Source organism: Cladophialophora yegresii (assembly GCF_000585515.1).
Source record: "Cladophialophora yegresii CBS 114405 chromosome Unknown aczIN-supercont1.1, whole genome shotgun sequence".
NCBI lineage: Eukaryota > Fungi > Ascomycota > Eurotiomycetes > Chaetothyriales > Herpotrichiellaceae > Cladophialophora > Cladophialophora yegresii.
Window position 1 is genome coordinate 4,019,786 of NW_006913045.1, and position 13,626 is coordinate 4,033,411.

Here is a 13,626-nt window from a genome sequence, read left to right on the forward strand (position 1 = left end):
TGTCAGCACGCTGACCAGGCGTCTTGCGCTTGAAACCAGGGGATGCAAAAATGTGAAACACTCAGATCGGTGCTCGAGTGTTTCAGGATGCTAGATGGACTTCAACGCCCAGTCTTCCGTATCAGCTTCGATCGTTGATGTTCAGTGCTTTTCAGCGTTGCGTTCCTTTGCGTCCTGGTAAAATGATAATGAAGCTCAGTGCTGTCTCGTTAGGTGTGCTTTCTCTGTGTGTTTCACTTGTTGCTTCGAGCCAGCAGGATGAATTCCACCCATCAAGCGAGACCTTCGCAGAGCCTGAGCACCATCATCTTGAACTTCCCGCATCAAATGAGGCCCCTAAGCACGATCATGTTCAGCTACCGTCCGGCCAAGCGCAGGAGGACCCGACCTCATATTTCCCATGGACGCACAAACCAATCTGCACAAAGGACGCCGATGATGACCCCGAAGACCAATTCTGCGTCTACACCAACGCATCCTTCAGCAACGGACGAGGCATCTCCATTTTCACGCGACCGGCAATCGCACGGGAATTCGCATCGCTGCCACCATTCCAGGACCCTACAGCACTGTCCTCAAACGGGATCAACCTCGACTCTAACGCGAAAGATCTGCCATGGTACACGGCGTTCGTCCCAGGCAAGGGAATGGGCATGTTTGCCTCGCGACCGCTCCACCGTGGCGATCTAATTACCGCGTACACGCCCTGTCTCGTCACGCATATCGGGGACCTCCGCTTCACCGACGATCGCGAGCGAATGCTCAGGCTAGCGATTAATCAACTCCCGCCAGCAACCACGGATGCTTATCTCGCTCTGGCCAAGGTGTACGACGAGCCGGAAGTCGTGGCGCAGGATATCCTGAAAGCGAACGGCTTTGAGATGAAACTCGGCGACTTGATGCATCCGGCCGTGTTTCCAGAGGCCTCGAGGTATAACCATGCCTGCGCGCCAAAGTACGCCTCACCCTCTTCATCCCCATCCTGCCAGCTTTCTTTCCCAGCGGTCTCTCATCCAGACACGACTAACACCGTGTTTACTGCAGCGCGCAATACTTCCTCTCCGCCAGCATGTTGACACACTACGTGCACGCCGTGCGCCCCATCGCAAAGGACGAGGAAATCACCATCTCGTACGCGCCGCCCCTGCGTCTGCGCGCCGACCGGCAGAACCACATGCAGTCGATCTTCCAGTTCACGTGTACCTGCGAGCGCTGCTCCTCTGGCTCCCACACGGCCCGGGAATCCGACAAGGCGACCCAAGACATCGTCAATTTACAGTGGGAGCTTGACCGTTCTCAACGAGGGGACAGGGACGCGCCTGGGCCCGGCGGCGTCAGTGTCAAGAAAGCCGAACAGCTCGTCGCCTTGTACAAGGCCGAAGGGCTGGATGGGTTCCTCGACACCGCGTACGGCTACGCCGCGCTGGCGTATAACACCGTGGGCGGCACGAGGGGGGCCATGAAGTACGCCAGGTTGGCGGCCGAGGCTACGCGGCTCAGGTACCCCGTTGACGAAGAAGGGGTGGGGCTGCAGAAAGTCAGGGAGTGGGAAGGCATGGCGCGCGATCCGATGGGCCATCCGAGTTGGAGGAATAGCAATAGGAATAGGCAGAAGCGGTCGACATGAAATCGTGATACGCGGCTTTTGAAATGAATGAATGGATGGATGGATAGGACGGCACTAATAATCTATGTGGTGTGGAGTGGAGCACGTCTTCCTCCTTTGCCTTTCCTTCCCTGTCCGACAAGCTGAGATGAGATGGGGTGTGAGATTGTGGAATTGCCCGTGTCTTGAACCAGGTGTCTTTCCTGGAATCAAGATAGATGACAAAGTGAAGACAGCTTGCTAGCTCCATGCCTCTGCAGCGATCTAGTGTAAATCTAGGGAAGCCATGGTTGGTCGAAGCAGATGAAGCAAGAAGCCGACCGTGTCGGAGGATGATAGATGGACAGAGAAGTCACGTAGCCACAAAAACCTGACTTGTGAATCAGATCTTGGCGAGGAGACGTCCCTCCGAGGTCTCTTCCCCGGTACTGTGCTCCGCCTGATGCTCCGTGCCGCCCTGGTTGATGATCCACCGCCTGAGGCATTCGACGAACTTGTCTACCTGGGCCATTGTGTTGCCTGCGTGCAGACAGACTCTGACGCGCTCAGTACCGGCGGGGACGGTCGGCGCGACCACCGGACGCACGATGAACCCGGCCGACTGGCAGTGCGAGGCCAGCGAGCGGGGCTGCGGACTGAGGATGGCGAAGATGGGCGATTCCGGGCATGTCGTCGGCAGTGTCGCCACAGGCTTGCCGTTGCCAGTTGGGTCGGCAATACTCGAGGCTAGAGCCGTCAGGGACTGCAAGCGGGCGTAGAGATGGTCTATCAGATGGTATAGATTGGCGGCGAGCTGTGGGGGAGGACAACGTCAGTTGAGAGGCACAGATGGTGGCGTAACCTGCTTACGAAGTTGGCTTTCCCCATTCTGAGCCAGTCATAGGCGTTCTGTATGGCTAGAAGATTAGGGTGCGACATGAAGGTCGTGTAGATTAGCGGTCGAGCATAGTTGATCAGGTAGAGGCGGATGATGGGGGAGCTGAGGATGATCGCTTGAGCATCGTCCCGTCAGTCAATAGCTTGCTTCAGAGCACCAAAGCACAAGACACTCACCGCCATTGGACGCAAGAGCTTTGCCAAACGTATGCAACCGGATGGAGACTCGCTTTTCCAGCCCGAGTTCGCAGACGCGTCCAGACCCGTTGGGGCCGTATATGCCCGTCGCGTGTGCCTCGTCGACCACAAGATGTGCGTTGTTGTGGGGCAGTACTGCTTCCACCAAGTCGACGATCTCCGTCAGGGGCGCGAGGTCACCCTCCATGCTATAGACCGTCTCTAGAGCCACGAATATCGTCTGATTGGCGTGGGAGGAGGAGGAGGAGGAGGAGGAAAATCGCTGCAGTATGCGACCCAAGTCCTGGACATCGTTGTGTTTGAATGGAATCTGCTGTTTAGCCCTACACTGCCTCATCCCATCATGCACACTGGCGTGGATGAGCTCGTCGTAGATGATGACATCGCCCTGCTGAGGGAGAAAGGCAAAAATGCTGACGTTGGCGTCAAACCCAGAGTTCGTCAGGAGCCCGGCTTCAGCCCCATGAAAAGCCGCGATGTCGCGCTCGAGGGTCTCTGCCAATTCAGAGTTGCCATCAAGAAGCCTCGAGCCAGTCGATCCCAATGGCGTTCTGCGTTTGTTCAGCAGAGCCAAGTAGTCATTCTGGAACTCCTCATTGCTCGACAGCGACAGGAAATCATTGGAAGAGAAGTCCACTGAGCCTGGCGGACTGGATTTCAAGCTTCGAAGCTTTGACTGGGCGTGGCGCTTTTCCAAGAGAGCAGAAAGACGCCGTTCCAAGGGTGAAGGTGGTGGTGACATGGTCGACCCGGGCATTATTAATTAGGCGCTCATCGATGTCGAAATGTCCCACTCATAATAGCTCGACTCATCCACCGGACTGGGCACGAACAGGTAGCATTGGCAGCCACAATCCTTCTACCAAATGCTTCAACTTCGGTCAAAAGGCAGCACAACCGCGGTTCAGGGAAAGTGTTGAGCCACCAAGCTCGACGCTCGTCGCCGCCCTAGCGAGAAAACTCTCCAATGCGGAAGTCAAAACGAAAATAAGCTCGCCGGCGGCCAATCGCAAACTGGCGATTTCCTCGGAAGTGCAAAAGCGGGTCTTTGCTTCCTTGGCAGGCACGAAAACGCTTCGGCGTGCGAGCACGAGTCGGCATACTCTTCTTATCGCTTTGCTTCACCCTCCCTTCATACCCTGGGTGAGCACGCGTGATGCTGTGGCGCGACTTGCGGGCATGGCAGGTCTTTGGTGCCAACACGAATGTCGGCAAGACCATTGTCTCGACGTTATTGTGCCGGGCTCTACAGAACCGTCCCGAGAGCCGTGTGCCGACGCTTTATTTGAAGCCCGTGTCGACAGGCCCTGAGAACGAGGCCGATGTCGGGTAAGTCTATCGAGCGCTGACGGGAAGCATCTGCTGAGTTGACCGGCGAGTGCTCTAGACACATTGGTACTTTTGTGCCCGGCGTTGTGTCCAAGAACATCTCACAGTTTTCGCGGCCACTAAGCCCTCATCTGGCGGCTGAATTGGACAAGGATTCGTCGGTACCTAGAACAGATGCATCGATCCTTTCCAGGGTGAAGGCTCTCCTCACGGACCACGCTACAGCAGGAGGCAGGTATGCGCTTGTGGAAACTGCAGGAGGCGTCCTGTCCCCAGGCCCATCTGGCACCGTTCAAGCAGACCTCTATCGACCGTTAAGGCTGCCGACGATCCTTGTCGGAGACAGTAAGCTTGGGGGCATAGCGACAACAATATCCGCATTCGAGTCCTTGCACATTCGTGGTTATGATGTCGACTCGATCGTCCTGTTCCACGACCCGGACTGGGGAAACTTTGAATACCTCGAGAAGTATTTCCACAACCACGACATCCCGACATTTGCTCTGCCCCAACCCCCACCAAAGCATGAGAGTCCCTTGGCAGACAAAGACCAGCTCCGCAGCTACTATGCTGAGACCGCCAATGGGCGTCCCATTAGCGCCCTCTTCGACCACCTGAGAAACAAACACTACCGTCGCGTCGCGCAGGTGATATCCATGCTCAGCCACGCCGAGCAGGTCATCTGGCATCCATTCCGCCAGCATGGCATTTCGCACAACATCACTGCCATCGACTCTGCATACGATGATCACTTCCAGACGTACATTGCCAAGGATACACCAGAGCAGGACTTCGCCCCAGGCTTAACGTCACTCGAAGCCGAAAACAAGCTGCCGCAGTCTCTTCTCACGCCTCTTTTTGATGCATCAGCCTCGTGGTGGACTCAGGGTCTAGGGCACGGCAATCCCAATATCGCGTTAACGGCCGCCCACGCAGCGGGTCGTTACGGCCACGTCATGTTCGCGCACTCGGTCCATCAACCGGCCCTCGATATCTCGTACAGTCTCCTCGAAACCTTGCAGAACCCCCGTCTCAGCCGAATTTTTTTCACCGACAACGGCAGCACCGGCATGGAAGTAGCTGTCAAGATGGCCCTGCGCGCTTCCTGCGCACGATACGGCTGGACCAAGGACGACGTGGCCGACAAGCCTGTGGAGATCCTAGGCCTAAAAGGCAGTTACCACGGTGACACGATTGGCGTCATGAACTGCAGCGAACCGTCCGTCTTCAATGAGAAAGTCGACTGGCATCGTCCCTGGGGCCACTGGTTCGACCCGCCGTCCTTGCTCGTCAAGAAGGGGAAATGGGTACTCACAGTCCCGGCGGAGACGTCGCCCTCAGGCACGAATGAGACGCAAACATTTGATTCAATACACTCCATCTTCGACTTTGACGCCCGTGCAGACGATGCCATCCGCTACAGAGACTACATCACGCGCACCCTCGAAACACTGGTGCGCGACCAACACCGCCGCTTTGGCGCGCTGGTCCTGGAGCCACTCCTCATGGGCGCGGGCGGCATGATCTTCGTGGACCCGCTATTTCAACGCACCTTGATCAAGACCATCCGCGAAAATCCCGGCTTGATCCACCCCGACGAGACACGCGACACTAGTGTCCTTGAATCCCAGCGCGACAACTCTACAGACTGGTCCGGCGTGCCCGTCATCGCCGACGAAGTCTTCACAGGCCTGTACCGCCTCGGGCGCGCGAGTTCCAGTTCCTTCCTGTCCAACTCCAAGCACGTAGACGAAACACAAACAGTACTCAACGCCTCGCAGCCGTCCGTCCACATGTCCATCGCGCCCGACATCTCCGTGCACGCCAAACTCCTAACAGCCGGTCTGTTACCACTGGCCATCACCACGGCCTCGGACCCCATCTTCCAGACTTTTCTATCTGCAGACAAAACCGACGCCCTGCTCCACGGCCACAGCTACACCGCCCACCCCGTAGGCTGCAGCGTCGCGACCAAGGCGCTGGCCGAATATCGCAGGCTGGACGCCCCGCCATCATCAAACCCAGCTCCATCGTCTTCGTCATGGCAACCCTTCAAGGAAGCTTGGTCCCAAGTGGACTCTCGCTCTCCCTCTCACTCTGACTCTGCACCGGCACAACCACAACCCACAGATCAAACCACATCGTCCTTACCAACACATGCACCACCGCAGATATATTCCTTCTTCCCACCGACCTTGGTCGATACCCTCTCCCACCACCCCCGCCTCTCAGGCTGTTTCGCCCTCGGCACGGTGCTTGTCCTGAAGATGGCCCCGAGAGATGGCCAGGCAGGGTATACCTCCACCGCGGCCGCCGCGCTGCAAGAGCGGCTCTTGACGCTGCTGGACGAGGAAGGGTGCGGAATCCACTCGCGCGTGCTTGGGGATGTGATTTACTTTATGGCGAGTTTGACGACGAGTCCGGAGCAGATTGCGAGGGTGGGGCGGATGATTTTGAGGGGCTTGGAAATGGAGGTCGGGAAGTAAGGGTAGATGGAGATGATTGCAATGGAGGGCTGGGGCTGGAAGTGTCCAGACGAATGGAGGGTGATCTATCGGACGGATAATGTTGTAGAACTGGGTCGACCTGTACAGTGCGCATCCTTGGCAACCCAGTTGAACGCATCAGAGCTGTAGACAAATCGCCAAGTGGACCAAAGGTGTGTCGACGACCAAGATAGATGCTGGACCGTCAACTCACGCATAAAAACCTTGATACAGTCTACCTTCGGTCTAACAGTCGTCTGTTTGATCCTGTGGTGGTATCAATACGGTAAAAATACTCGGTCTAGCTACCTCTGCCAAACGAGCCCGCAATTCTTCCGTCTTTGGCTCTGCGCATGGACCCCCAAGAACCTATTCGACAAGCAGAGCGACAGTAGCCACATCCGGAGTATCCATATCCAGTCCGGGGTAGACGCACGTTCAATCAAGAAATTCCTTGGCCTGCCCACTTGACGTGTCTGTCATCTTCCTCCTTCTCTTTGTGCTTCGAAGTTTGGCTACTGGGCTCGTCATGCTTTTGCTCTGCTCCTGCGTCATCGTAGACGAGACCATTGTCGCCAACATACCGTCTCTGGACTTGATAACCACGCGGAGCATAGATATTGTAGAGTTCGGCCATGCCGCTTCGATAGAAAATCCACACAGCAAGTCCACCATTCTCGCTCTGAACTGCAAGATCGTCAACGACCCGACCATCAACGGTGCTAATGATACACCCCTCCAGTTGCAACGGTTGATTAGCGACTCCGCCATACGTGTCTGTCTCTTCGTCAGTTGACGCGTCGCCCACTGTGTCATCCTCATGACTGGCCATCAGCGAGTCCATGATCAGGTCACTCTGCCCCAGAACCCCAGAGTTCTCGTCCCACGCATCAGTGGTGCCCTTCTGGTCCCGGATTTGGTTGAAAATATCCGCCGGGACAGTGTACAGAACAACCCGGTCGTCATCGTACACCACGACAAGCCTCAGCCCCCAGTCGAGTGCCTTGCCAACGGCATAGCGGAGAGGAGAAGACTTTCGTTGGCCTCTTTCTCGCTCGGGTGGAATGAACATAATCTTCCGGACAAGTCTGGTCGGACCTCCTAGTGGTGCATCGCTACCGAGACAGACTAGTCCGCTGCCAGGGTCAGTGAAAATCAGGTGGTATCCATCGCTAACGGGGAGGGCACAGAAGTGATCACAATCGACAGTCCGTAAGACTCCTTGAACCTCGTCCGTCCTCAAAGAACCCTCGACGCTAGAAGCTCTGTCCGGATCACCCGCTGGCGAGGGAAATGAGAGGTTACCGAAGAACAGTCTCGTCAAGCTCTGCCGTCGGCCAAAAGCAGCCGGCGTGGGCCAGTACTTCCACTTTGCTGGGGTACTGTCACTCCTTGCCAGCTGTGGAGCGATCGGACCAGTCGCACTGGAAATCAGCCGCAGCTTCTTCCTTGAGTCAACCCCTGCACGCTGAGGCAGGAAGTAGAGATAATCGCTCGGCGCAGCGAGTGGGAACCAACGGTTCAAATCGCCTCCGGTCAAGGCGTCGACCCAGTAAAGCTCCAAGCCCATTCTGCACCCGTAGGCAACGCATTTCCGATTGGGACAGATTGCCACACTCCTTGGCTGGTCGTCCATGCTACCCAGATTGGTATAAATGGCAGTTGCCCGTGCCTCGATGGGTATGCCTAACCGGCGAGTAAGTTGCTCAGCTTGCACCCCTGCATTGATCTCTGCATTGATCTCTCCAGGACTTTCCGCAGTGCGGACATGCTCGTCCTACAAGAATGGAGTATTCGGCATAGCGTCGGGAGGAGAGGTGGTGCTGGGCATTGTGACTGACGCGAGACTGTAGTCCGACGACTCAATAGCCACCATCTCTGGAGATTGTACTGGTAGGCTGATACCGGATGAGCTGAGGTCCTGGAAGCTGACTGAGCTTTGGACATGCGCCTGCATACCCAGATTCATTGGTTCGCCCGAGTTGTTGCGGTATCGTTCCTGGATGTATCTGCCACGCAGGTCCCAGAGCATGCCGATTCGACCAGCGAGAAGAGCAGCCACTGAGTAGCGTTCGGAACTGGTGTCCATACTGACTTTAAGGACATCAAGACCAGTCGCGAGCCTGACAAGTGGATCCGGTGAATGATCTGGATCTGACAGATTGTAGACAGAGATATCACCACCACATACTACAAGAACAAATTTGCCACAGGCTGATACTGTGAATCTTGACTTCGTGGACGAGGAACTCGTAGTCAGGATCTTGGAAAAGTCAATTGTTTCAATAATTGACAGTCTCCGCGATAGATCGAGGTTTTCTGAAAAGAAATCACCTCGCCAATGGGGCGAAAGTCGAGATTCTGTCGCAAGCCTTTTGGAGCAAAGCCACTCTTTGTCAATGGCTCTGTTAGCGTCGGAATCCATTGGACCGAGCTGACTCTCCCAGCTGCGTCTCTTCGCGACCATGCTGCCTTGCATACGCCCGATATCCGCGTCCAAAGTAGATCGACAGCCGCAGCCTCTCAGCATGGGCTCCAAAACTTTGCAGTCCAGGCCTGCTAAGAACCACGGCTTGCAGGTGTGTCGGGCGGCATCAAAATCCCAAGGCGCTAGGTAGGAGAAGATCTGTTTGAGTACTTCTCTCGGAACCCGGTAGGCTCCGGGAAAATTGGGCTGTGGGAGGGTTGCGTGCCATTGACGGCAGACTGATCGCAAATTTTTGTAGTCGTTGAACGACAAGTAGCTGAGCACAGATTCGACGACCTGTTGAGGGAGGAAGATGTCCAGGTTCGCTCCAACAAGGCTGTATCTCCGTGAGGGAGCAGATGTTGATGGCTGGCGAGTCCACGCAGTCATATAAGTCTCGTCATCACTGTCTGTGAGTGCCTGGACGTCTTCGTCGGACCTGGCGAAATATTGAAGTCTTGCCAATGTGTCACGGTGTCCTGCAAAGGCATTCGGTCGCAGGTAGACGGTACCTTCAGAAGCGCTGGACGTCTTTCTCGATGGAGATTCTTCGACGTGAAAGGGATTTGTGAAGTCGTCACGTTCTCTGCGACGAGCAGCCTCTCTCCAATTCAGGTGTTCGTCGGACAAGAAGTGGACCACTGAAGGTCGAAACGGCCGGAGGGAGGGGACCTTAAGATCAGAAACGCTCGCAGACCGGCTGATTGTTGCCGCCAGTGTTTCATCCGGTTCGTCATGAGCACCGTCAAAGCTGTACAGAGTGCTCGGGCGGACCTGCTCTGGCTGATAGAACAAGCGGAGAGACGATCTCGTGGATGAACTAGCGATGCACGGCCAGATGCCAACAATGACGCCAGGTGGGATGCTAGTAACGCCGGGATGAGAGGGAGATTGGGACGAGACCAAGGCGAGAGAAGATCCCTTCAATTGCTGACTCTGTTGGGTCATTGACATGCTGCCCGCACGGTCAAATGTCAGAGCTGCATGAACAGCAGAAGTCTCCAGCATGTACATGGTCGAGAAGGACTTTTGCGTCGGAACAACAACCTGCTCTCCATCTTGCCATTCAGGTGTACAACCGCTGTCCTCCTCTGGTTGGCGTTTGCGATCCGAGCGTGGCAGGGTGGTTTCGGAACAGGCGAGGCCGGGGCGAAGGTGGTACGACTCTTGCTTTACACTCTCTGGAAGGGGTCTCGAGCCCAGCTGTGCTCCTTCCCTTTGCCAAACATCCATTCGAGCTCGATATCCGGCGAAAGGAGGCTTGTGTGTGACACCGGCGATCATCTGTGGTTGGTTGGTCGGGAAGTAGTGATCGCCGGGATAGATCATTCTCAGTTGGTATCCGTCGACAGATGCAATTCCTCGAGAGACGAGGATTTCGTAAGCCAGGTCGGCGAACAGCTAGGCTGTGTAGTTAACAATGGGACTGTAAGAGGATGGGGTAGAATGCATAAGATTATGAGTAGGGATAGGATTGAAACTGAGGAAGAAGAAAGGAGCGAGATGCCGTCGTCTAGCCAGGGAGATGGACAGGTCGTAACTCCCATATCGTCCACATCCGTAATTGCATACGTTGTGATGGCAAGCCTCGGTCGGAATGACGGTGCGAAGGGCATGACAGGCGTGACCGAGCGTGGTCAGGTTGGGAAACGTGCAGCGTAGCAGATCGACCATCATGTAATGGTGAAGCACCGGTTTTCGAAATGGACAAAGTGAGGATATGTGCGCTTGGTCAGCTGTTTAGAAGCAGTTACATCAAGCTCACACATGTTACTGGGGCTATTAAGAGTCGTGTACATGGGTATCTCTGAAGAAGGACACTAATCAATCGCCCGCTTGCTATGCGTCAAAAAGTCTTGCTAGACGAATTAGTGCTCAAGTCTGACTGTGCTCCGGGCGTCCGTGACCAGGTTTCCGTATCCACAAAGTCTCCAGTGGCCGGACAAGGCTAGGGTTGATATACCGGAGACCGGTGTCGCGGCTTGTGTCGACGTCTTGGCCGTAGTCGGTATCTCTATCCCAAGCAGACTCCGGCGGCGTGGGAAGCTGGGGCGAGCTGGCACGATCAATGCTCTTAAGAGCGATGAAACGCATGAGAGGGACGTATGTGCGCTGGAAATACACAGTAAACCAAATGGTCCCAGCCAGCAATGGGGCCAAGAACACTGAGGCCGTCAAAGCTCCTCGTAACGCAAGAATGCCGGTCATGGCAACCTGGAAGAGGATCAGTCCTGTGATGATGCGGTTGCATATCATGGGCCAAGCCCGCCCGGTCGAGTGCTGACGATGTTCCATGGCGTAGAGTAGCTGGTACTTGTAGATGAAACCACCGATGAGGAAGTACACCAAGCCGAAAAGGGTGATCATCCAGGAGGCTGGAAGAACGCTGTAGACAACACAGATGATGAATATAAGCATGGTCTGAGGTAAATAGAAGCCGTAACTGAAGATTGGCGGTTGAGACAATTCCGCATAGTCCCGGGGTGTTTTTGCCGCAATGAGATAGAAAGGGTACAATGCGACTGAGCCAAACTCGAGTAATCTGAATGGAAGGAGTCCCAAGCCCTGGAGGACAATGAGGTTGACGTAGAAGGGCGAAAGCTGTTCGAGAGCTTTAGCAACTGCGTAGGCTATTCCGGCCGTGTCGCGGAAGATGTCTCGCAAGTCCTGCCAGAAGTCGTAGAATGTGGTGGCGGAGCCCCATATCGTGAAGACGATGAACAGGTTGAAAAAGATGAAGAAGAAATTCTTGGATATCACCGACATTTCCACGTCGCCCTGAGATGTCATTCCCTGCTGATTGGCAAGCCAGTCGTATAAGTACGGAACGGCCAGAGCCAATAGCGAGAACAACAGGGTAGGGAGACCCGTTTGAACGAGGGATCGAATGATCTCGTGGTCCTCTAGTGCTTGAGCCAAGCCAGGCAGCACTTTGTCAATGACTTCGATACTGAGCAGACCAGCCAAAGGGGCGACAATGGCAGCCCACAGGATGGTTAGGAAGCCAATGAAGATCATAATGCTCCAGGACCGGGCCATGCGAATGTTGCGAGAGATATACGTGTTCTTCCAGACAACATCGGCCGGTGGAGGGGCTAGGCTGGCAAGGAGTTCTCCTGGCTTAGGGCTTAGAATGGCTTGCACAGCCATTTGACTGGCTGCGGTAGATTCCATGGTGACAAAGGCTAATGGAGTCGGCTTGAACTCGGTCGACCTCAATGCATGTATCTTTTCGTCCATGACCCGTAGCTTTTCCTCGAAATAATCGATAGCATCAACCTTCCTGCCGTAAAGCTTGAGCGGACCGTATCGGATAGTGTGGGTCGGCCGCGGTCTGTCGGCGGGCGTTGCATGAGCCTGTTCCATTTCCGATCTTGACAGCAGAGCTCCACTTTCTTCATCGCCGTCAATACCATTCCCCTGTCTGTGGGTGCGTCGGGAATGGCGCATTGAATGGTGATGGCCTAAGTACGACGCCCAAGACTCTTCCAATTTCCGCAGGCACGTCATGCGCTTGGCCATCAATTCATCCAGAGCCTTCCAGTTTTTGCACAGCATGACACTATCAACCTTCCCAATCTGCAGGTCTTCAATGAAGTGCTTGATTGCTTCCTCAGATCTCATCTCACTCGGTATTCCCGAAAGACGGAGGGTTCGATCGGTTATGGTAGCCTGGCTGCCGAGATAGGCTTGTCGTATGCGAATGATATTTGTTGTCTCTCTGACCAGGAGGTAGATGGCCACTCCGGTGAAAAAATACGCGAACGCCACGTACATCCATAGGTAACTGTCGTCCTTCTCGATCTTCGGCTTCTTTGGCCTTTTCGTATCGTCTTCAAAGAGGAACGTAGGGGCGATAAAGGGTGCGGTGGCATTGATGGGAGGGTAGGGTAGTTCGCCGGTAAATTTGTAGTTGACGGGCAAGATGATGGTGAGAGAGAAGAAGAGGGTCACGGAGAGGAACTTGACTGCATATCGGAAGAAGGACAGGAAAGCGTAGGCGTCAAGGCCAGCAGAGGCGAGCACTTCGGCTTCGTTGATTCTGAGCAGCACGGGAATCCATCCGAACAGCGACTTTGGTAATTCGGGAAGACGCGATGCCGCGCCCGATTGTTTCTTGCGCGCATGATATAAACTCGTCCATTTGGGTCGGAGAACCTGCAGATGTCAGCATCCACCGAGGGTATCGTAGAGTGAGGTGGGTGCATACACAGAACGAGAGGAAAGCACTCAGCCCAAAGACAACCGAGATAATCACTTGCAGGTTGAAATCGCGTTGGTTGGTGCTCTTGAACTGGTCATTCCAAGATGGGTTCTTGGAATCCCTGGCTGACATTAGGAGTCGCAGCGACCGTCACCATGAGGGAGGTTGGTAATTCTAGTTCCAGTTCCAATGCACAGACAGAACTACAACCAGCAACGAAGAGGAAGGTCTGCAAGAAGTGTCGATGTCATGATCACGTGCAGATTCTCGGCTCTTCCCGTCGTTGACTGATTCGATGCTGCATAGATCCTGGTCTGGCCAATCAACGCTCGGCTAATGACCCCGAAAATGTAGCTTCAAAGCTTTGGATTGAGAACCTCCTGCGCCAGCACCTCACCACCCGGTCACCCTTTACCACCAGCGCAAACGATCCTTGCCCTCCCCTCTGCCGCCGTCTATC

General features: G+C 55.0%; 6 protein-coding genes across 6 annotated transcripts; 2 read left to right on the forward strand and 4 right to left on the reverse strand.

The window, feature by feature from the left end:
• Positions 1 to 188: 188 nt before the first annotated feature.
• On the forward strand, positions 189 to 1,627 carry A1O7_01437 (uncharacterized protein; the record flags this gene model as incomplete). The annotated part of the gene is made up of 2 exons (XM_007755474.1): positions 189 to 955; positions 1,045 to 1,627. The coding sequence occupies 2 exons, from the start codon at positions 189 to 191 to the stop codon at positions 1,625 to 1,627; spliced, it is 1,350 nt and encodes a 449-aa protein (XP_007753664.1).
• A 361-nt stretch (positions 1,628 to 1,988) lies between these two features.
• A1O7_01438 (uncharacterized protein) lies at positions 1,989 to 3,422 on the reverse strand (the record flags this gene model as incomplete). The annotated part of the gene is made up of 3 exons (XM_007755475.1): positions 1,989 to 2,399; positions 2,456 to 2,598; positions 2,660 to 3,422. 3 exons carry the CDS (start codon positions 3,420 to 3,422, stop codon positions 1,989 to 1,991), a joined length of 1,317 nt encoding a protein of 438 aa, XP_007753665.1.
• Positions 3,423 to 3,836: 414 nt separating this feature from the next.
• A1O7_01439 (uncharacterized protein) lies at positions 3,837 to 6,495 on the forward strand (the record flags this gene model as incomplete). The annotated part of the gene is made up of 2 exons (XM_007755476.1): positions 3,837 to 4,009; positions 4,068 to 6,495. The coding sequence occupies 2 exons, from the start codon at positions 3,837 to 3,839 to the stop codon at positions 6,493 to 6,495; spliced, it is 2,601 nt and encodes an 866-aa protein (XP_007753666.1).
• A 442-nt stretch (positions 6,496 to 6,937) lies between these two features.
• On the reverse strand, positions 6,938 to 8,065 carry A1O7_01440 (uncharacterized protein; the record flags this gene model as incomplete). The annotated part of the gene is made up of 1 exon (XM_007755477.1): positions 6,938 to 8,065. One exon carries the CDS (start codon positions 8,063 to 8,065, stop codon positions 6,938 to 6,940), a length of 1,128 nt encoding a protein of 375 aa, XP_007753667.1.
• Positions 8,066 to 8,272: 207 nt separating this feature from the next.
• Positions 8,273 to 10,291, reverse strand: A1O7_01441 (uncharacterized protein; the record flags this gene model as incomplete). Its single annotated transcript, XM_007755478.1, has 1 exon — positions 8,273 to 10,291. One exon carries the CDS (start codon positions 10,289 to 10,291, stop codon positions 8,273 to 8,275), a length of 2,019 nt encoding a protein of 672 aa, XP_007753668.1.
• A 546-nt stretch (positions 10,292 to 10,837) lies between these two features.
• Positions 10,838 to 13,298, reverse strand: A1O7_01442 (uncharacterized protein; the record flags this gene model as incomplete). The annotated part of the gene is made up of 2 exons (XM_007755479.1): positions 10,838 to 13,120; positions 13,173 to 13,298. The coding sequence occupies 2 exons, from the start codon at positions 13,296 to 13,298 to the stop codon at positions 10,838 to 10,840; spliced, it is 2,409 nt and encodes an 802-aa protein (XP_007753669.1).
• Between the last annotated feature and the right edge of the window lie 328 nt (positions 13,299 to 13,626).